General features: G+C 36.0%; 2 protein-coding genes across 10 annotated transcripts in view; one reads left to right on the top strand and one right to left on the bottom strand.

Moving 5' to 3' along the window:
- The window catches only part of METAP2 (methionyl aminopeptidase 2), a 30,580-nt gene extending 16,549 nt beyond the window's left edge, over positions 1 to 14,031 (top strand). For both annotated transcript variants that reach the window (XM_082739319.1, XM_082739320.1), the window contains exons 5-11: positions 6,292 to 6,453; positions 7,188 to 7,369; positions 8,186 to 8,280; positions 8,541 to 8,637; positions 11,575 to 11,678; positions 12,321 to 12,436; positions 13,345 to 14,031. In XM_082739319.1, the coding sequence (XP_082595445.1) occupies positions 6,292 to 6,453; positions 7,188 to 7,369; positions 8,186 to 8,280; positions 8,541 to 8,637; positions 11,575 to 11,678; positions 12,321 to 12,436; positions 13,345 to 13,597 (1,009 nt within the window). In that variant the 3' untranslated portion in view covers positions 13,598 to 14,031. The remainder of the gene's footprint in view (positions 1 to 6,291; positions 6,454 to 7,187; positions 7,370 to 8,185; positions 8,281 to 8,540; positions 8,638 to 11,574; positions 11,679 to 12,320; positions 12,437 to 13,344) is intronic.
- A 2,604-nt stretch (positions 14,032 to 16,635) lies between these two features.
- Positions 16,636 to 23,830, bottom strand: part of USP44 (ubiquitin specific peptidase 44) — a 46,198-nt gene continuing 39,003 nt past the window's right edge. For all 8 annotated transcript variants that reach the window (XM_082739276.1, XM_082739277.1, XM_082739275.1 and 5 more), the window contains 3 exons: positions 23,422 to 23,530; positions 19,093 to 19,298; positions 16,636 to 17,717 (listed from right to left, as the gene is read on the bottom strand). In XM_082739276.1, the coding sequence (XP_082595402.1) occupies positions 17,518 to 17,717; positions 19,093 to 19,298; positions 23,422 to 23,530 (515 nt within the window). In that variant the 3' untranslated portion in view covers positions 16,636 to 17,517. The remainder of the gene's footprint in view (positions 17,718 to 19,092; positions 19,299 to 23,421; positions 23,531 to 23,830) is intronic.

Below are 23,830 nucleotides of genomic sequence, written 5' to 3'. Positions count from 1 at the left end.
GAACTCCTGCTTACCTTTCATTCAGGTTCTCTTTAACATTTGCCGCCTTTGTTCTCTTTCCTGATGGAATATGACAGTTATACATGTACTGTATAATTACCAATGCAATAACATTATCTCCTTGCAAGATGGAAGGTAAATGTGGAAAATAATATATTGGTGAATCTGTATACATACTACTTTTTCTGAATTAATTTGAGGGTAGTTTGTGTATTATTTAAAAAGATTTTATTTATTTATTTGAGAGAGAGCACAGGCAGGAGTAGGGGCAAAGAAAAAGGAAAAGGGAAAAACAGATTCCTGCTGAGCACAGGGCCAGCCTGCCTAGATCACTACCTGAGCCAAAGTCAGAGGCTTAACCAACTGAGCCACCCAGGTGCCCCAGTAGTTTGTGTATTTTTGGATGGAATACTAGACAAGCAGATAATTCAGGGTTGTCATATCTGGAGGCAGATGATGCCAGATTTTATCACCATGATAAGGTATTATTCAGTTTCTCTAGTGTGTCATTAATATTTTTCCTCTTGTAATTAGTAATTTTTCCTTTTAAAAAAATTGACATTCTCTATGTATTTCCTGTGTCATTAAAAATTTTTATGCCAGGGGCGCCTGGGTGGCTCGGTGGGTTGAGCCGCTGCCTTCGGCTCAGGTCATGATCTCAGGGTCCTGGGATCGAGTCCCGCATCGGGTTCTCTGCTCAGCAGGGAGCCTGCTTCCTCCTCTCTCTCTCTCTGCCTGCCTCTCTGCCTACTTGTGATCTCTCTCTGTCAAATAAATAAATAAAATATTTAAAAAAAAAAATTTTATGCCAGTTTTGAATGATTATAATGGTATTCTGTTTTGTACCTAACACAATTTTATTAGTGATTTCCCTATTTAATATTTCCCTAGTTTTGAACTTTCAGATTTTTACCATTAGGAAAAATTTTGTGATGAACATCCTCGTATATTAATCAGATCTGATTTTTTTCTCTTATTCTGGGTCTCTAGAAGTAGAATGAAGAATTATTTTGAAATTCTTGGTATCTGTTTCTAAATTTAGTAGGCATTTGTTCTATAAGCAGTACATATTCATTTTAGAAGAGGGAGGAAATACAGATAAGCAAAAAGAAGAAAATCTAAATTCTGCCAATTTTAAAACCACTGTTGACATGCTTTTTCTTCCTGTATACAAAGGTATACAGATGTGTATTATAAATACCTGGGAATGTTTTTCAAGATAGAACTATTCTGCAAACAGCTTTATAACCCATTTTTAAATTTGTTTTCATGTTAGTAAAGAAATCAGCAGTATTTTTATATGTCTCTGTATATGTATGTGTTTTCTACTGATTTTTCTTTTTTTGCTAGAGCATTTAAAAAATAAGTTTTGGGGTTTTGTTTTTGTTTTTGTTTTTATGATTTTATTTGATACACATAGAGAGATCACAAGTAGGCAGAGAGGCAGGCAGAGAGAGAGGGGGGAAGCAGGCTCCTAGCTGAGCAGAGAGCCAGTTGAGGGACTCTATCCCAGGACCCTGAGCTTATGACCTGAGCCGAAAGCAGAGGCTTAACCCTCTGAGACACCCAAGTGCTTCCCAAGTGCTCCCCCCCCCCTTTTTTTTTTAAGTTAGATCTCCAAGCCCAGCATGGGTTTTGAACTCATGACCCTGAGATCTAGAGTTGCATGTTCTACTAACAGAGCCAGCCAGGTACCCCAAGTCTCTTTTGAGTCTTCAATTCTAAAAACTTCAAGCAATGGGGTGCCTGGGTAGCTCAATTGTTAGGTGTCCAACTCTTGATCTCAGCTCAGGTTTTGTTTTGTTGTTGTTGTTGTTTCAGATTATTTAATCATTTCAGAGGGAGTTGGTGGGGACATATGGAAAGGGAGAAGGAAAGAAGCAGACTAAGCAGACTCCCACTCTGAGAGCTGAGCCTGTTGAGGATGGATCTCACAACCCTGAGATATGACCTGAGCCGAAATCAAGAGTTAGAAGCTTAATCAACTGAGTTGCTCAGGTGCTCCTCAGTTCAAGTCTTAATCTCAGGGTGGTGAATTTGAGCCCCAAGTTGAGCTGCATGCTGGTTGTGGAGCCTACTTAAAAAAACAAACTTCAAGCATCTCCCAAGAATTAGATATTCTTCAAATATCACACTTAACATAAGTTAGCAGTAATTTTCCAGTATAATGTAAGTACCTAGTTCATATTTAGAATTTTTTTCCCTGTTATTCCTGAGACATGTCTTTAGCTATTTTTGCCCTCTAAACCATGATCTAGTCAAGGTGCATATGGTGCATATAGTTAGAATCTCTACCTTCTTCTCTATTGCACTGACTTTTTGAAGAGACCAGGTAGTTTAGAAAGTCTTATATTTTGGGATTTCTTTTACTGTTTCCTTGTGGTGTCATTAAGCTTTTTTCTCTATGCCTTTATTTTCTGTAAACTGGATTTAGTTGTAAAGGGTTAGATTAAGCACTTTGGCAGGAACGTAAAAGTGATACTATATTCTTTATATTGTATCATAGTCTGTTGCATCAGGTATAAGGTCAGGTTTTTCTCTTACTAGTTTTACTGTATTGATCACTTGGTTAATGTGGTAATAGCCAGCTGTTTCTTTTTTAAAGGTACTTTTTTCTTCTTGTAGTTTTCAAATAATCTGTGGGGGTAGTTTGGTACGATTGGAATATCCTTTTCTTCAACGACTTTTTAATTATTTCAGTATCTATCCATGCTTTATCAGTTATTTCCTTGGGGACTGCAAAATGGTGGATTTCTAATTCTGTTGTTCTTTCTACATTTATTAGCTGACCTGTAAGAAGAATTTTCCCTATCCACTGGGTATCAATTAACTTTATCAGTTAACTATAGTTTCTTATAGACCAAGTTAAAATATGCTTTATTTTTCCCCTTTTAAGGATCAGTTTTCAGAGGAAAGAATTGGTATCATGTCTGTGTGTGTGTTTATTTCTGGGTTAAAAACATGCACTTTTATTTATTTGTTTTTATTTTTTTAAAGACATGCATTTTTGTTTTTATTTATTTTTTAAAGAGTTTATTTATTTATTTGACAGAGATACAAGTAGGCAGAGAGATAGGCAGGGGCGGGGGGGAAGCAGGTTCCCTGCTGAGCAGAGAGCCCCATGTGGGGCTCGATCCCAGGAACCTGGGATCATGACCTGAGCTGAAGGGAGAGGCTTAACCCACTGAGCCACCCAGGCACGCCGAAAGACATGCATTTTTAAATGGCTTTTTATAAATGTGGCATTTAGTGATTTAAAAATACAAATATAACTATTTTTTAAATTATGTATGCAATGAGTTCAGAAATGTTTTAACTGAAATTAATTGGATTCCTTTGTGTCTTTTGGTTTGACTTACATATTTTATGCTCTTAATCTAATAAAAATGATGAAATATTGAAAAGACTCAGAACTATGAAAGAGGTGTGAATTTATATACTCTGTAAACACTTCTGTAAAGATTCTTTCAAGCAGTTATTCTGATAGTTTTGTTGCATAGATACATTTTAAACATTTCTAACCCACCTCTGTCAGTTGGATGAATTAATTGCCCTTTCAGAGATTTATTATGAGCTCAGAAGGTTTTTTTTCCATCTTATTAATTTCTCTATTTTTGCTAAATAAACTGATGATCAAAATGTTATATTTAGGAAAAGGGGAGAGGCTCCTTCATCATATTTTCTTAGAAATAGTACGAGCTTGGAATTATGATGTTAGAGCTTGAATATTACTCTGTTGACTTTCGATTTGAACTCAAGACTTAGAAAAATAATTTCTTTAATCCATTTTTTAAGTGGTAACTCTTTACCAAGAAGGCAGAACATTCCATAACATTCCATAAACATTCTTTCAAAGAATTCACTGCTTCTAAGAATCAGCTATGCAACTTCAGAAGTATAAGATCGCGTGAGGCTTATTGATTTCAGTATTGGCGATCTTTATTGTATTATGTCGTGATTCTAAAATGTAGTCAAATAGCATTTGGATTTTAATTATACTTAACATTTTAACCTACAGAAAGTGAATTTGAGGAATTGAAAAGAAATGTGAATTGATAGTAACCGATTTCATTTTCATGGCTGATACCCATCAGTTCCCTGTGAAAATAGTCTTATCATCTTATCATTCTGGAGAAACCGTTTGAGGATATTTTTGTTTTTCACAAAATGTTTGGCTTTGGGGGTAGGGCTGTCCATATAGGTTTGGCTGTAGTATATGTGCTGGAGTTATGGCCCATGTAAGAGATGTGATATGGAAAATTGTGATATGTTTAGTTTAAAAATTGATTTGAGACTTTATCCAGTACTCTTAAGCCTAAAAATGATGTTTTCTTAGAATATTTGGGTTCTTGGTTCCCAGGAAAGATTTTTAGATTCATGGGAGAGAATGGACTGGAGTTATATCTGGAGGTCAGGAGATACAGTTTGTCCCATTATGGAGTGGGCAACTATATTGCAGCTGAAAAAGATTGAGCTGCATGTCAAGAGTTACCTTCTAGTTCCTGTTACCTTCTAGTCCAAGGATGTTCGTTTGAATACTTTTATTAGGAATATCTTGTTGAGTCTTCACTATTCTGATAAAAGTAGTTTATATGCATTTATATATTCGTGGAGTTTAAAACTGACCTTAACAGATGGTGTTGCAATATTTCAGTTTTCTGATAACATCAGTATACAGATTCAAAATACATTTCTGGGGGGGTAAGGAGAGGGTGGTTGGGTTATGGACATTGGGGAGGGTATGTGAAAGGGTGAGTGCTGTGAAGTGTGTAAGCCTGACGAGTCACAGACCTGTATCCCTGGGGCAAATAACACATTATATGTTAATAAAAACAATTAATTAAAAAATACATTTCTAAAGAAAAGAAACCAAAGAAGCCTCTGTGATGCTTAAGTATCCTTAAATAGACATAGGACAGCCCCTTTGAGTCTTTGTAGCAAATTAGAGGTGTTAGATGTTGGCACACAGGTAGCTGCTGCAGTAGAAAGTAATCATAATGAACTTGACAGTGACAGAAAAACAGCATTTGGGGCCATTAACTTAGGGACTTGGTGTAGAGCAGTTGTATAAGCTTCTTCTTTAAAGGCCCATATAGGAAATATTTCAGGCCTTGGGTGTTACTCATTTCTGCCTTTGTAGCATGCAAGTAGCTAAAGACAGCATATAAACAAATGGGCATAATTGTATTGCAACAATTTTATTGACAAAACAGGTGCTGGCTGGATTTGCCTGTAGACTATACTTTGAGACAAATAGTAATTCCTTGAAGGCATCACTTTTGTAAGTGAATACAACTTCTATATTGGTGATCACGGAGTTTGTGAGCTGTATATTCAATATTGCTTAATGTGTGAAAGTTAAAACTTTTTAAAAGGTGTTCATTTGAAAACAGTTACTGTTTTTGAAATAATGCTGCTTAAAGGAAGTCAGTGGATCTCCTCATTCCCAGAAACTAGATAAGAAATGTTTGTTACTCCTGACAGCTTTTTTTTTTTTTTTTTTTTTAAGATTTTATTTATTTATTTGACAGAGACACAGTGAGAGAGGGAACACAAGCAGGGGCAGTGGGAGAAGGAGAAGCGGACTCTCTGCTTGAGCAGAGAGCCCTGTGCATGGTTGATCCCAGGACCCTGAGATCATGATTGGAGCCAAAGGTCAGACACTTAACTGAGCCACACAGGCGCCCCGTACTCCTGGCAGTTTTAAAATATGAGCCATATGCTTCAAGGAAGATCACTTCATATATAGATATAGATATACAAATATATACAGATGTACATACATACAATTAGAAAAATCCTTCAAAAACACACAATATTTTATGTTTTGAGGGAGGTGTATAAAGATTTCCAGGTCAAGTTTTTGCATTAGTACTTACCCTGTGTATGAAGTTAAATGCTAATTTTGGTGTGGTCTTTTGAAGTCTCTTAGACTATAACCTTGAGTGGAAGGATTACTGTTTTCTCCCATTCCTTGGTTTCTAGGACTCTTTTCTGACTTATGATTTTGTCTTTTTGTGTGGCAGAGTTTTAGTCTCTATGAATGAAATCTCACTTGAGATTTTGTTTTGTTTTGTTTCTTTTGAGTCCTAAAGAAGGTTTAACTTGATTTGGCTGGATTGCAAATGTGTGACTACTTGTTTTTCAGAAATTTTGCTAACATTTAATAAGAGAAACTGAATATGTAGCATTTTATCTAAAATGTCTTATATTAATATATTTTTATCTCTCCGCTTTTATGTTCATCTGCTGTTTCTTAATGACTAATACTATGCTGTACATACTATAAAGGCGAACAGCTGCTTGGAGAACCACGAGTGAAGAAAAGAAAGCATTAGATCAAGCTAGTGAAGAGATATGGAATGATTTTCGAGAAGCTGCAGAAGCACATCGACAAGTTAGAAAATATGTTATGAGCTGGATCAAGCCGGGGATGACAATGATAGAAATCTGGTAAAAGAAATATGTTTTTGTAAGAACATGATGTCTTTTTTTTTCTTTAGTGCTAACTCCAATTGTAATGTTTGGCTTTCATTATTACTTTGCTAAAACCTGAAGTGAAGCTCCTAGAAATATCTCTGAGTTCTTGTACTGTAGATGTAATGAGGAAATTTTAAGAGGACATTTATACCTCAACCACTCTATTTTGTACCCTTGTACCCTTACATATGGAAGTGCACACATTATTATGATTCTTATGTTCTGCTTGAAAATCTGTTATTTTGCTATCAATTAATATTAAAATTATTGGTCATAAAACATAGTTATAATGCAATGAAGAAACCAATAAAAGTAGTTATTTCTCTAGTTTTCCCTGAGAAGTAATTAGTTGTAAAAGGCAACAGTCCTCTAATTCAGTCAATTTTTAGGTACGCAACATTGAACAAATAAAACATATAGTCAACATTTAAATTAGTCTAAGTCAAGAATCTCATTTCCTAGAAAACTAAGTAAAAAGTGGATCTTGTGGTTCTGTTTCTTCAGACTTCTAATGGAAACAAATTCTTTTTATATTTTAGAGATGAGCTACTATTTTCAGCATTAGAGAACTACTTATTCATATCTAGGAAGTGCTCAGATCACTCCCAGAAAGTAATTTAAGAGTTTTTAGTAAACTCTCTGGACCTGATGACCTGTAGGGTATATAAGGATAAAAATGTAAAAGTAAACAATTTTTTTTTTCATAGTGAAAAGTTGGAAGACTGTTCACGAAAGCTAATTAAAGAGAATGGATTAAATGCAGGCCTGGCATTTCCTACCGGATGCTCTCTGAATAACTGTGCTGCCCATTATACTCCAAATGCTGGTGACACAACAGTATTACAGTATGATGACATCTGTAAGATAGACTTTGGAACACATATAAGTGGTAAGTTCTTGGAAATAAGCCTCCCCTTGCCAAAAAAATCTAGTCTTCTTTCTGCTGGATGGGGCTACAGGTTTTGAACTCTCCAGTTTTCTTCTTTATTCCTTACTTTTCAGTAGAGCTGTGTTGAGGTAAATTTTGAGATTTTTTAAGCATCCTGCTAAATGGAATATAATGAAAACTGTTGGGTAGTTGAGGTTTATTATTTTTTGTATCAAAGTGTGAAGAATTTAATCATGCATTTCTTCATGTTGTTGTTTCAGACATTTATCCGTATAACAACAAACATTTACTTAGATCCTTTAAGTCTCAACCTTTATATACTTGGTGGCTTTTCTAAATTCTCTCTCAAACCTCCTCAGGTTAGTATCTTTTTAAAAGTCTCACTTTAGGTGAGAAAATAAAGCTCAGATAAAGTATTTAACCTGAGGTTTTGCTAAATTGGAGAAACTGAACTGATGATTGACCAGTGTCTGTGGAACTATACATTTTCTCTGCCCACATTGTTATTCTTTAGTTCCCCAGGTTTTTCTCTTTGATTTGTTTCTGTTTATAATTTTGCCTATCCACCTGGGGTAGCACTGAATTGGTACTATCTTGAAGTAATATATACTAACACTGGAAATAGTCTTTTTATTCTAAAACCTTTATGTAAAATGTATGCTTTTTTCCACTTGGATTGTGAATACTGTCTGGGTACTTCATCTGAACCCATCATTTTATTTTCCTTTTAACTAGTAAGTTTAATAGAGTAGATGATATGAAGTAGACAAATTGACTAGTGGATAAGTCAACTTAAAGAAGAATTTTCTCTTTCAGGTAGGATTATTGACTGTGCTTTTACTGTTACTTTTAATCCCAAATATGATACATTATTAAAAGCTGTAAAAGATGCCACTAACACTGGAATAAAGGTATGTGAACTAGAAGCACAATTTCATTCAATGTATTTTGAACCTCTTCTAGCCTGTTTAAGGTCTCTGGATTATGTAAGACCGGTCTGCTGCCCTTAGTGTTTTAAAGTGGGTAATTCTAGTACACTGTACCAAAGACTTACAGAGGAAGTTACAATGTGCAAAGCAGTTTATTTAATCATCCTTTATTTTAAAATACTAATAAATTACTATAAAATTCTTCATTTTGAGTAAAAATGTATACATCATTTTGTTTTTAGTGTGCTGGAATTGATGTCCGTCTGTGTGATGTTGGTGAGGCCATCCAAGAAGTTATGGAATCCTATGAGGTTGAAATAGATGGGAAGACATATCAAGGTATACTTTTAAAAACTATATCTTATTTTGAAATGCATGTGACCTCTTACAGAATTAATTTTGCAGAATCGTGTTGAGTGCTTTCTTTGGGTCAGCTGCTTTATCTCCATCTCCTGGGAATACAAAGAGGAAAAATGGGGGAGAGAGGAAATGAATGACCTCCTCATATTAGGAAAACTGTGGTCACTAGGTGGGAACTATTGTCAAGCTACTGTGGTATAGGTGATGGGACACCAAGGGATTTATCCCAGATTGGCCAAAATGCAGACTTGGTTTTCTGTGACTGGTCAGATTGAGGCTCAGAGACAAGCCAGAGACTCTTTCCATTAATGCCTCCACCACCATCCCCCACTTTTTTTGCTTTGAATCCAGAATTTAGAGTCCAGTTAATTTCTTCTATGTCTTTCCTTTAATCTTTATTCCCTTTGCCTCTTAGTCTTTCTTAGCTACTGTCTTAGGTACATAGTCCCAGAGTCACCTATGCTTTCTGCTGCTTTCCCGTCATTCCAGCCTTTCTCCCGTCTCTGGGTCTGACCACTATCCCCCTTCCTAATCTCTGCTCACTGTTTTCTTTAACCACTATTCTAATAACTTTCTCACAGAATATTTCCTACATTTCCTTTAACCAAATCCTGTCTCTTCTTTATATTCCTCTTTGCAGAGACGCTCATGCTTCCTTGCCCTCAGTAAATTCACATCATTTAGCATTTTTTGCATAACCTTGCTGATAGTGATAGGGTATTATGTTTCTTCCAACTACAGAAGGGGTTCTTCCTCTGGAACCTGATGTTATCTGTCCTTGTTGCTCTCTGTCAGATCCTGTGAACACCAGTACAAATCAAAATACTCTCTTAAGGCTGTTCACACTTGGATGGGAGGTATTATGGAATAATGAAGAAAACATATTGTGAGGTGAGACAGGTCTGTCTGACTTAGATAAACTTAGACCTGGCTTAGATAAACTTAGGTCGAAGTTTATCTGACTTAGATAAACTTAGTCATACAGTAGGGTCAGACAGGTCTATCTGAACTTAGATAAATCCTATAAACAGAACCCAACTTTCTTTGACTGTAATAGGATTAAGGATATCATGTTTTCTTTCTTTTTTTTAAAGAACTGTAAATTTTATGACAATGCCTGGGATTTACTAGTATGCAACAAATTTGTGATTTCGTTCCCCCAGATTTGGGATTGGTGTCACAACGAACAATGCTTACTAAAGTCCCTCTCAAACCATCTTTCCTTCTCTTGTTTTCTAATTCTATAATTTTGGTTGGCTTGTGTTCTGCCTTTCAGGATATATTAAGTGACAGTTTGACTTAATATTTAGTTACCGCATAACATTGCCAGCCTGAAATATTGGAATCAATATCTGCCTTCTTACACTTTACATTAACCCAGTGCAACATTTTAGGTTCATTTTGTTTCAGCACCCCTTTTTTGATACCAGTTATTGTGTTGATCACGGTTTTTAGTGGAGTGACATAATTAATTTTTACTAATTTGAGTAGAAAGTATATAGACAAATCATGATGTTGGGAAGATTAAAAAATGGATAGTAGGCTGTATTCCCAGCAGCAGTTTCCAAAAACCATGTAACAGAATGAGCCATCAAGGGAGTGGTTTTATTTACCTTGGTCAGGAAGCTGTAGAATTGGAAAGTTACCTTTATCATTATTGGTCCCAGAATTAGCCTGCTGCAGTCACAACCTGTATAATACACAAATGGATACTCCTATGCCCTGCTCCTTCTGTGTAACTTGGTTTTTATGTGAGGTTGGTATAGTTAAGAAATCTTAAGTAAATGTATTTTTGATTGGCCTTTGGGGTAAGTTTGCCAGTTCTTGGAGAAATAGTGATGCTTACTGAATTTTAAAATAAATTTAGCTTACCATTTGTAAAAGAAGGTGAATTTTTTTGAAGAGCTAACAGAGTTTTTTCTGTGCCATCCCCTAAATATAATTGTCATTTTTTCATTGTCATTGAATTGAAAAAAACCTTGCTACCTACTTCTGCCCTGAAAGAAAGGTGGCTTGTTCTGAGAATTCTAGCACTGGTAAAGCTAGATTTTTTAAAAACTTTTTTATTGTGAAATTATGTCATGTGTGAAGAGATACATGCAACATAAAAATTCAGTTAAGCAATTGTGAAAACTATAATCCCTTGTGGAATAGAATATTCCCAGCACTTCAAAAGCCCTTCAGTTTTGTGTACCCTTTTGAATTATAGCAGCCTTCCTCTAGCAAACCACTTCCTGGAGTGCTGAAATATTTGCATTTGCTTTTCTTAATGTCTTTATCACCTAATTATGTATCCCTAAATAATAGTATTGTGCTTAATTTTGATATGTATAATAAATAAAACAGTATGCATACAACTGTGCCTTCCTCTGTTCTTTTTTCTTTAGGTTTTATTTCAGTTGTTCACTGTATCCCAACTTTTTGTTTTTATTATTGTATAGTGTTCCATTGTGTGAATATACCACAATTCATTTTGTCATTGGTCTCGGGACCATGGAATTTAAATTTTCCTAACACACGAGCTGTGCTATAATAATAAAATTTCATTTTGTAATTCTGTCATTTTGACACAGAATTCTCATTTTCACATTACCTTTTGGTCCGTAACTGTATTTTTTGTTTGTAATCACAGTTTATTAATGATACCTCCTTAGGTGGACCCCCATTCTGTCATCACATAATTTGTTCTTTTCCCAGCATCTCCCTTCCTCCCTTCTAGTTTTTAATTGATAACACTGTAAACCTCTTTTCATATTCCACTAGTTTTCCAGTTTGTATGTAACTGTGCCAATGTGGGGTTGTTTAGTAGAGCCATGTCTTATTTTTAAGTCAATACTTGAAGTCTGTGCCAGAAAGCTAAGAGATCTGTTTGTGCGCTTGAAGGCCCTGAATAACTGTCTTTTCCTGTTATGCCAGTGAAACCAATCCGTAACCTAAACGGACATTCAATTGGGCCATATAGAATACACGCTGGGAAAACAGTGCCCATTGTGAAAGGAGGAGAGGCAACAAGAATGGAGGTATGTGTGCCATTAATAGTGTTTTTTATGAAGCATTTTAATTTTTTTCCAAACTAAAGTTGGTGGTAGTTAAGTACGTAGTATGTTGAACAAAATTAACTTGCCGTCTGTACTCCAATAGGAATTGGTTTATGTGAATGTGCAGATCGTGTCTGGTCAAACCATGGGTTAGTTAGATGTGGAAGTTGGCTAGCCAAAGGATTGTTTTTTCACCACTTATTAAGCATCTCTTAGGTGCCAGTCCCTTTAGTAGTCACTAAGGATGCAGTAGTGAACAAAATAAAATTCCTGCCCATGTAAAGGCTACATTCTTTTTTCTTAAGTAGGCTCTATGCCCAGTGTGGAGCCCAGTCCAGGGCTTGCATTCATAGCCCTGAGATCAAGACCTGAGCCAAGATCAAGAGTCAGACACTTCACCAGCTGAGCCATCGGGTGCCCCATAAAGGCTACATTCTAATAGGAGGACACAGAAAGACCAAGAGTGCTAAGGAAATAAAGCAGGAAGGGTTGGATAATGACTACCAGAGGTTATTTCAGGTTTCTTAACATGGAGTAAATAATACCTCAGGCTGAAGTTAATAGATGGCAATTTAATTAGTTCTTGCTTTTTCTTTTCTCCCTGGACTCTTACATATTCTTTAGGAAGGAGAAGTGTATGCCATTGAAACCTTTGGAAGCACAGGAAAAGGCGTTGTTCATGATGATATGGAATGTTCACACTACATGAAAAACTTCGATGTTGGACATGTGCCAATCAGGTGAGAGACCATTGTTTTTAATATGTTTCTTTTCCCAGTTAGCAGCATTTTTAAAAATTTGACATATCCACAGTGGTACATTCATAAGTGTACAGTTCTATAGCCTATGAGTATGTTTTGTGGATTTTTATAATACAGCAAATGTTAAAAATCGTAACCGCAATAAAAACGACATAGGCAGGCATAAGATCTGGTTTCCGATGGTAATTTGAGGGGTCATAATTTTGCTAGCATTTCTAGGTTGGTTTTTTGTTGTTGTTTATAGATTATTTATTTATTTATTTGACAGAGAGAGAGAGAGGGAGAGAGATCACAAGTAGGCAGAGAGGAAGGCAGAGGGGGGGGGAAGCAGGCTCCCCACTGAGCAGAGAGCCCGATGTGGGGCTCGATCCCAAGACCCTGAGATCATGACCTTAGCTGAAGGCAGAGGCTTAACCCACTGAGCCACCCAGGCATCCCTAGCATTTCTAGGTTTTTGTTCTTAATATTTTCTTATTGTTAAACTTTTGTTTTTTACCTTTTTTTCCCCCCTTAACCTTTTTGAAGATGGTTGAAAGATGGATTTATACCTCCTTTATGTGCAGGTCTTTTCAGCTTGATGCACAGAAAAGGAAATTGCCATCATAGTACTGTTGACGAGTCTCTATGGGGAAATTAACACACGTGCACATAGACACATAAATATGATAAGACAGCCTTCAGCTGGTCTCCCATTCAGCTGCCTTGTATAATTAGTTATGGGCTGTTACACATTCTGACTTTTGAATGTTTAAAGAGGCAACAAAAAGTTTTTTTAATTACTGAGTAAAGCCACATCTACTGTATAAGTTTCCCTTAATGGAGAAACTTTTTTTTTCCTTAATGGGTAACTTTTTAGCTACCTTTAATTCTGGATTTTCTCTTCTTAGGCTTCCAAGAACAAAACACTTATTGAATGTCATCAATGAAAACTTTGGCACCCTTGCCTTCTGCCGCAGATGGCTGGATCGCTTGGGAGAAAGTAAATACTTGATGGCTTTGAAGAATCTGTGTGACTTGGGCATTGTAGATCCATATCCACCATTATGTGACATTAAAGGATCATACACAGCACAGTTTGAACATACCATACTGTTGCGTCCAACGTGTAAAGAAGTTGTCAGCAGAGGAGATGACTATTAAACTTAGTCCAAAGCCGCCTCAACATCTTTTATTTTCTAAGCTTTGTTGGAATACATTATACCAGAAGTAATTTGCAACATGTTGTCTGTTTAACAGTGGACCTATGTAATGCTTTTATCCATGTTTAAAAAGGAAGGAATTTGATCGAAGGCAAACCATCCAATGTAATTAGCCAAGGAAAAAGCTTTCAAGACTTTCAAATGTTAACTGTTTTTTCCCATCTAGGAAATGCTATAAAGCTCAAATTAGTTAGGAATGACTTATACATTTTTTGTTTGAACACCTAAGAGATGCTTTTCAGATATTTATATTGCCATATTCTTAATTGAATGCTTTGAATGACTACATCCAATTCTGCACCTATACCCTCTGGTATTGCTTTTTAACCTTCCTGGAATCCATTTTCTAAAAAATAAAGACATTTTCAGATCTGAGAGCTATATTTCAATGTCTGTGGTTATAATTCTGCACAGGAATTAGCTAAACATAAATAGCTGAACATATAGGGAAATGTAGAGACTTTTATCTTGATTGTAGACCTCTACACTGAAACTTTTCTTCTGATATAGTGGCTGAAACAAGTTCTGTACATGCATAAAGTGGGAGAATCTTCAGAAATTAATATAGAGCTTTAGGAATAGTTTGCCTTTGTTTTCTGTTTAGAACCATTTTAATCTTTGTCTTTCATTTTTTTCCCTGACATTGGAAAGATCTGTTAATTGAAACATGCTAGTAGGAACATTATACCAGCTCGAAACCTTGATTTAGTAAAATCTCAACATATAGATCCTCTGTCCAGTGGTAGTACTTACCAGGAAACGTATTCAGCTTACTCAGTAAACCAAAAGGGCATTTAAAACTACAAATACTAAGACAGGGAAACTTCCTGTACTTGGATTGTGCTCTAGTTAGAAAAGTTTAATTGCATCATTAGGCTTTTTCATTAGTGAGCCAAATTACTTTAACACCCTGCCCTCTGGACTGGCTTGAATTCAAAACTATGGTGGCATTTTAGGGAGTGAGGTTACAGTAACATGGCAGCTAAGTGCATAAGTTGAATGTAAGACGCTGAATACTTGCTTGAACTGAGTCCCACTACAGATTCTTGAACAAATTGCTTGAATTCTTTGTAACTGAATTTTTGGCAATGTTCCAACATAATTTTAAAATTGTTTATGTACCAAGGTAAAGCCTTAATTTGTATATGCTTTAGCACAATAAGATTCACTGCCTCTGGGATGCTGTTTAGTTTGTATTTTGTTTAATGTTTTTCTCATAGGAAGAAAAACCAGACTTCTGTACTTAGATCTATTATACATTAAAAAGCTGCTCTTTCAGCATTAGAGCTATAAATGAATGTTATCTTATGGGATAAATAATCTAGTTTTTAGCTATATGAGCCATGTTTATTATGGTGCTAATGTTCAAGAGCTACTTTTGGATTATTTCCTCCATTTTATGTGATGTGCCTAGTGGCAGAGCTCACCAATTCATGCTTGGGCATGTTACAGGTCTTGGGGCCTCCAGCTAGTTCTTTTGGGGTTCTGAGTCCACACCTTCTTCATGTGTTTTGGTGGGAGACAGAAAGTACCTTGATTTCTAAGCTCAGAGAGTTTTACAATTGACCTTATGAGTGAAGAATTTTGGAGTTTTGTAAGACCTCTTTAGCAGTTATCTCAAACCCGTTATGAGCTCCCCCTCTCTGGTGTAACTGTTGGGAGCAGTAGCATCACTGCAAGCCCCTGGAATAGCTGGAAGGAATATGATCTTGTAAATAGGAAAGCTGTCACTTAAAAAAAATTGTATTGTTTACCTACTAGCCATGTATCTCTTGAAATCATTTTGTCATGTTTACAATGATGTACCTTACTGGTAACAAATTAGTTTGATGTTTAACAAATAGTGCCTTTAGTAAATTATTTTACAACCAAAACATGTTGTTTTTTGTTAGATCAACTTAGCTGAATGTAAAGTCTACAATGAGATATAGAACAAGAAATCTTAAGTTTCTGTTCATTGGCTAGGTTTTAGTTTTGTTGTAAATTTAAGAGACTTATTTTTTTATATCAGTTTTACATTTGTACCAAAATTGAGCATAAAGTACAGAGTTCCCATATACCCCACAGCCTCCTCTCAAAGGTTTTGGTTTTGAGGGATTAAAGTAAAAGGCTAAGTCACTTTCTCTCATTTATTTTTACAGTGAAGTTAAGTACTGAAACAAGCAACCTATACTATTAGAAACAGCAAAGCTTCCAGAGTGGTTTTTAAAATAATCTCCCTAAAATTAGGTGCAAAAGTGTACAGCAGCTAACCCAAATACAAAGTAATCCTTGAAATTAAGAGAGGCTAGACTCTAGTATCTTGACCACATAAATTTTTAATGAGGTATAATTATATTAACAGTTGAGGTAACAACTTGCATAGGTATTTAAATGAACGATTTTAAACTTTAGCCATTTAATACTGAAGCTGTATTTTTGGCATAAATGATTGGTCTGTTCAGAGATAAATTCTCATTGCACTTCATGATCAGCTGCCCCAATGACTTGTTCTCTGAAATTTAAGTAAAATTTGCTAATAGAGGTCCTTTTCAAGCTTATACTTAATAGATGATCAGTAGCCGAGAACAGCATTCCACAGGATATTCTCTTTCATTAAGATTTCAAAAAAGGAAAAAATGATCTTCCAGTTTGTTAACCCTGAGCTAAGATGTTAAATAGCTGATCTATAGAGGTTAGTGAATAGTTACCAGCAGTTGAATTTTGAAGAAATCTAGTAAGATTATTAAGGAAGAGCAGAGTATTTCATATGTACTTTTTAATAAGATGCAAGTTTAAATAATTTTTTAATTAAAAAAGTAAGGGCCCAGTGTTTAAGTATCTGAGGCTCCTAATCTTCACATAATTGGAGCAAAACTTATCCAAGCCTTTAGCTATTTAGAAATAGAAGATGCTGAATATGTTGCTCAGTTGCAAATTTTTTTTACTCTTCAAGAAGACAATTTTTTTCCTTCAAAAATCTCAAGATATGATATGGTGCAAAGCTTTTAAGAGATCTAATGTTAAACATATAAAATGAACTTATTCAACTTAAACTGTACTTGTATATCATTATACACTGCTGAATTCAGATTTTTGATAAGACTGTTTATTTAGAATCTGGACAAACCTGTTTGCTGCCAAACCATCATTGTAAGTCCCAGCCATCATTGTTTTCATGTCCTCAGTACTGAAGTAATTTAAATACACTATTTATAAAGCTGTCATTTTCATTTTGGACTATGCCAAATAAAGAACAATTCTTAAAACTTAATAAATTTTTGGAAAAATGGAAGTTCCGTTAACCAAAGTAATGTCTATTCTGAGCCCTGTAACACACAAAGCCTCAGGAATATAAATTAGTGTGATTGATGATTATTTAGGTGATACCTTGATATTTCACAGTAGTTAACTCCCTTCAAAGGGCAAAGATAACTTCAGCATACAAATGGCCTGAAAGAAATTTTTTTTTTGGTATGACTATTAGTAAAGAAAGTATCTAATTTTCCATCTAATAAGAATTTGTATAGAAAATGCCTACAAAAGATAAATAAATGTATAAAATGATGCCACCTGAATTTTGGTAAAAGATTGCACAAATTCATGATCTGAGCCAATTAAGACATCAAAATAAAAAAGAGGTAATGCTAGTCTGAAGTAAATACTAAAAGTTTAAAACTCCCAAGTACTTGAAAAAAGTTTAGTTACCTGCTTGCTGTCATTGATACACATATTTATGCTAATTTATGGAATTTTGTTGTAGATACAAAATGTATAAACAGTGCACTGATTCCTAAGTAAAAAAACAATGAAACTCAAAATTGTAAGCCCTTTTAAAAAGTATATATAAAATCGCAAGAAGAAAGCCCCACTGTCTTTGGATCAGCTAAGGATTTCATTAGAAGAGGTATCAGCTTCTTCATTGGGATGTTGGCTACCAGACAGGAATTCTGGAGGCAAGAGTTTAGAATGTCCATTCTCAGTAACTCGCTGGGTATAAAACAAGATATAAGCTTGGGCCTTGCATACTTCATCCATAGTGCACATGCTTAGCTTGGAATCATTGCAGTGTACCCAGAACCCTAGAGTGAAGCACAGAAATATACCTTAATGTTTATAAAATAACTTCAGAAGTTTCTAATAAAAATTAAAATGGATTTAAAAGCATTATAGTCTCAATGAGAGTTACGTTTCTTTGAAGGGAAAATAATGAGCCAATCCATTTCTATTAATGAGAAATACAGCTTGGCAGTATGTTATTCTGGAATCATCTACCTCTATTCTAGAAGTAATCTGAAATTTAAAAATCTTACTAGTTCACTCGACCCTATCTTTAATTCTAGGTATAATCCGACCAGTTAATGCTTTTGCTGCTAATCATACTGTAAAGCAAGCAGTGTGCAACTCACTCTTGGTAGTTTGTTAAATTAATTGCATTCGTGGATTATGTGGGCTTTCTCTCCATCTTTTTTCTGGGTGAGGGGGAATGGTATGAATGGGGAGGCTTAGTCCTCAGTAGTAGCTGAAGGAAGGGGAAATAAAAAGTGAAACCTAAGTCAATTTTGCCACCTATGAAGACTATCCTTGAGGGTCCATGGAGGCAGTAAGTGAAAGTGAGTTTTAAAACCTGAACTCGGGTGCCTGGGTGGCTCAGGTGATGAAGCATCTGCCTCTGTCTCATGTCATGATGCCAGGGTCTTGGGATCCAGCCCCGTGTCAGGCTCCCTGCTCAATGGGGAGTCTGCTTCTCTCTCTCTCCCTCTGCCCCTTCCCCATCCTTTCTGCCCCCTCCTTCTCTCTCTCCCTCAAATAAATAAAATCTTTAAAAAATAAAAAAGAAAACCTGAACTCAGAGTTTGTTCTAAATATCTGTGATCCCCAGTTCATTAATGCTCTGTTCTCTAACAAAATTGACAAGATGGAACCAGTAGACAGAGGACTTGTCCTTACAAATACGCTTATAAGATAGCAAAATGACTTTTAACTAATGTGACCATCCTTATTATCCTATTGCTACAGCCTCTGAAAGTCAAAACTACTATAATCATGCAGAAAATATTCCATTTTCTGCACAAATCCTTGATTTCTTTTTGTTTTTTAAGAACTACAGAAGTATTATTGAAAAAAAAGGGTCAGGGGCGCCTGGGTGGCTCAGTGGGTGAAAGCCTCTGCCTTCAGCTCAGTCATGATCCCTGGGTCCTGGGATCGAACCCCACATTGGGCTCTCTGCTCAGCAGGGAGCCTGCTTCTCTTCCTCTCTCTCTGCCTGCCTCTCTGCCTACTTGTGATCTCTGTCAAATAAATCAATAAAAGAAAACAAAACAAAAAGTATTGTTAAAAAAAAAAAAGGTCAAGTGGCTTCACTTAAGATGATTAGTGGCCAATTTAGAAATTGTAAAGCCTGAATACCAGTTTCCAGGTGTGACCCCAAATAAAATACTTTCCCCATCTATATACCTCCTTCAGAATTATAGCAGTAGGCAGTGTAGTGTCCTGAGCCAAATCCTTTCCCATGGTGCATTACTACCGCAGATAAATCATAGATAAAACATTCTGGTCTGAGGGATTTCAGGGATTCCCTGCAGCAATAAGGCTCCATGTTTAAGATTTCTTCAAAGCCAACATGAACACCAATTTTCTCTCGGTTATTACGTCCTGACCACCTGTGAACAAACCAGGGTAGAATAAAAAAAAGTCAAGGGAATATAACCATGTACTAGGTTCAGACAGTCATAATAAAAGGCCTCAATATAGAATACAAAGTGTCATATGTAAAATAATGTAAATGTAAAATCCTTCCAATGCTGAAGTTGGCTATAAATGGAAAATTTACGTTCATTTAACAGGTTTTAAAATATTTGTCTTCTGCAGTTAATTGATAGTGGAAGTAAATCAACTTTCAGCAAAGGAAATTATGGCCTAAATTAATTCAGGGTACCAAAGGGTTTTTAATTCTCTTTTGCCTTGTCACACCATGTGGAAGATACTCCAGAATCTAGAATTTGTTCTTGGGAGACATAACCTGGACCTTTCTTGGCCAGGTATATGGAAAAAGCAGGACCAAAAAAAAAGGCACCTCTAATTCTTTGGAACACTTTAAAGCTCTTCTAAGAAAAAAATAGGAACTGTAACCCTTCCCTATAAGCACAACACTCATTAGGGATAGAACTCAAATAATGCCTCTGTACTGTCATTTTCTCAGTCTGTTGGTCATGCTTCCTCTTATTGAACCAAAGCACAACAAGCAATGTTTTTTATCATGCACACAGTATGAGCTGGTGCTACAAGGGCAAATAATGTGTTATTCAAGAAACTATAATGAAGCTTGGTTTACAGTGGTACAGAGACAAAAGACAGACACAGATGAAAACATGATAGCATTAAAGAACTAAAACATGAGGTTATGACAAATAATAGTAAGCAAAGAAGGAGAAAGGAAGATAGGTTTTGTGAAGCAGAAATATGTGAAAAGGTTATTAGCACACTATAAAATTGTGTGGAACTAAAGATGAGACTTGCAAATTAAATTATCTGTTGGGGAGAGTCCTATCCCAAAACTTCTCTCATGAAATGTGTAAGAGATCCTATATTCAATGCACCTGTTAAGTAGCCAACATGGAAGACCAAGCATATAAAAAAAAAGGGACTTGCTTAACACAAGTTCCTATAATTCCTATCATTCAAAAGATTCTTTTAGTTTACCATATCATTCAAACCTTACATTATTTAATGCTAAATAAACACTCATAATCTATCTAAATAGACAATACTCATTCCTATTGATTAAATTGGGTACCCAGGTTTTTTTCTGCTGATGGAAATACAGTAAAATGATAACAAGATAACACTATACCCCAAGTTCATAGTAGTTTGCTTCAAAGAGAAGAGAGAGCATTGAACTGGGAGGCACACATGGGGAGTGTCTAAGGTGCCAGAAATGTTCCATTTCTTAACACTTTTTCAGAGGCTCCTCTATACCCCTCCTCTATCCCATTTTCCCTTTTATATTTTATATATCCTATATATTGTATACATTGGCAAATACAATAGTGCTTTTGAACAGATGAAGAAAAAGGAGAAAGATAAATGTGGTAAAGGCAGCATAAACAAAATCTCTGAATCAGAAATAAACATGGCATGAAGGGTCAAAAATGTTTTGGGCAAAAGACAGAAAGAGATAGGGTCAAATAGGTTTAACTCAAACGAGAGCTTGAAATACCAGATTAAAGCTGCAATTAGGAAGAACAGGAAGTTCTTCAACAGTATCATAGCCAATTCAGCACAAATTTAAGTAACCAAAATTGAAGTCCTTTCAGTTCTGTCTTTACAGAATCTCGTTTATGCTCTTACTTCTCCATGCTCCCTGGCCCTTCTTACCTGGTCATGGACTACAATATTAACCTCCTAACTAATCTTCTTGTTTTTATTCCACTTGATTTAATGCACAGTGGCAGGTCTCACCTGATTTCACTAAACCTTTTTTGTATACCCTTCCAGGTTCCTCCTCCATACTTCATGTCACTCCCTAGGCTAAAGTGCTCCTCCTTCTGCATATACCACATTAATTCACTTAATAAATATTTTGGGGCAACTACTATGCACAGAACTCGGTTCTGGGCCTTGAGACATAGGCATAGACAAGGTCCCTGTCATTACTGAGCTCTTGTTCCACTGCCAGAGGGAGAGGAGTACGTAAATAAACTACAGATTACAGACAGTGGGTTTTGCCATTTATGCAAAAATGGGGTAATGTGATATTGAGGGTTGGGTGGTGCTACTTTTAAATAGGACGGTTGGGGAAGTGTGTTCTTAAGAATGGACATATGAACTGAGACTTAAATGACATAAAGACCCCCCTATGCCATCAGACTTTGGGAACATTTAGACATCAGCTAACTCCCTCTTCCAAATCTCTGATAAATCAATTTGTATATAACTTGTGATACTTAGCATTTTTCTTTTTCCCTTTTAATTTTTAAAAAATTTTAACGAGGCTCCATGCACAGCATGGGGCTTGAACTCTCAACCCTGAGATTATGTCGTATACTCTACCAATTGAGCCAGCCAGGTGCCCCCACAGTATTTCTATTTCACTACTATTTCCGTGCATGCATGACTATAATCTTGAGGAAAGACTCCTACTTTATATTCCACAGGAATATAGAACAACATCTTGCATTTAACAGCACTCACGTGTTACTTGTTTACTATACCTTTAACAGCTTCCATAAGTAACTGAAATAACTGGGAAGTGGGGTTGAGAAGAAAGAGGTACTGGACTTTTACTTTACCTTCTGCAACGTTTGGATTGTTTTTAAATATTTTATTTATTTATTTGGCAGGGGTAGAGATAACAAGCAGGCAGGGAGGCAGGCAGAGGTTGGGGGGGGAAGCAGGCTCCCTGCTGAGCAGAGAGCCTGATGTGGGCCTTGATCTCAGGGGACTCGATCCCAGGACAGAGGCTTTAGCCCACTGATCCACCCAGGTGCCCCAAGTTTGGATTGTTTTAAAACACATGTATTATTTTAATTATTTAAAAAAAAGAAAAACTTTAAGTGGAGCCTGGGTGGTTCAGTTAAGTCCCTGCCTTGGGCTCAGGTCATGATTTTAGAGTTCTGGGGTCAAGCCATCAGGCTCCCTTCTCAGCAGGGGAGCCTGCTTCTCCCTCTCCCTCTGCCCTGACTCATGTGTGCTCTCTCTCTTGCTCACTCAGTCTCTCAAAAAATAGATAAAATCTGGGGCACCTGGGTGGCTCAGTGGGTTAAGCCTCTGCCTTCGGCTCAGGTCATGATCCCAGGGGCCTGGGATCGAGTCCCACATTGGGCTCTCTGCTCAGCAAGGAGCCTGCTTCTCCTCATCTCTCTCTCTGTCTGTCTCTCTGCCTATTTGTGATCTCTCTCTCTCTGTCAAATAAATAAATAAAATCTTAAAAAAAAAATAGATAAAATCTTAAAAACACACACACACACACGCACATACACAACTTTAAACAAGCCAAAAACCAGTATGTATAAAAAACACAGTTTCGAATGTTTTCAAATCATCACACATAAAGTAACTTAAGAACAAAGCCTTAAGGTTAACATGGTTATTGCCAGGTATGAAACCATATACTTTGCTTAACCAACAGTTTTGCAAAGTAATTTGTCTGACTAAATATATTTATGAACTCTAGAGTCTTTTTTGTTTTTGTTTTTGTTAACTGCTCTGAATTGAACTGCTATACCTTAGGTATTTTCCAAGAATGAGGCAATTGGGTCAAATACTCTTAAGTTATGAATTTAAAACTTTTATACCTAAAATATGTTGAATATTAAACTCTATAAGCAGGAGCTTACAAGAATAATATTACAGACCAAAATGTGAAGGGTCTACTCATTGGCAATGCAATCTACGAAGGAAGCTAACCAGATGCTTAGTTACTGAAAATGGTGTCTATTGATTAAGGCTAGAGATAATGACAACATTTTTTTTTATCTTTTAAAAAAACATAAAAGTAGATAGATGTGAAGTCATCTACTAGCCAAGTATATACTATTAACATCTGATTCATCACACGTGTTAAATTTTGAAGTACTATAAGCACAAGGAATGATTAACTTCGAGTGTGTATTTGGAGGGGTGACTGAGTGGCTGGCTCAGTTAGTAGAGCAAAAGATTTTATCTTGGGGCTTTAAGTTCAAGCCCCACACTGAGTATAGAGATTACTTAAAAACAAAAAAATATTTAAAGCAAACAAACCAACATACAAAAGAAGTGTGTAGTTGGACTACTACTACTACTAACCTGAATCGTTTGAGATGTAGTCTGAGAACTTGAGGTAGGTGGCAAATCATAAGCTGTTTTTGTGCTTCTGTGAGTACAACTGATTTTGAAGAAAACCTTCTACGCTTTGCTGTGATATCAAAGACAGAATGAGAATCAAATTTAAAGATACAAGGAAATGCTGAGTAAACTTTAAGCACTTTAGACATGTATTATTAAACATTTTCTCTGGTACAGGTATTGTATTGTGGTACAGATAAAGACATGGCCTCACAAAAAACTTAGAGGCACACAATATAAGAGCTAGTCAGGCAGACAGACATGTAAACAATTAAGCACCTGATTTAATATACTCTCACAAATAAGGCAAAAGAATGATCTAGTGCTATAATATTTAAAAATGGATTTGGCTATGCCATTTAATAAGATG

The sequence above is a fragment of the Mustela nivalis genome (assembly GCF_964662115.1).
Source record: "Mustela nivalis genome assembly, chromosome: 7".
In the NCBI taxonomy this organism is placed as follows: domain Eukaryota; kingdom Metazoa; phylum Chordata; class Mammalia; order Carnivora; family Mustelidae; genus Mustela; species Mustela nivalis.
The sequence above is the reverse complement of the archived record's forward strand: the minus strand, read 5'-3'. Positions and strand labels throughout refer to the sequence as shown.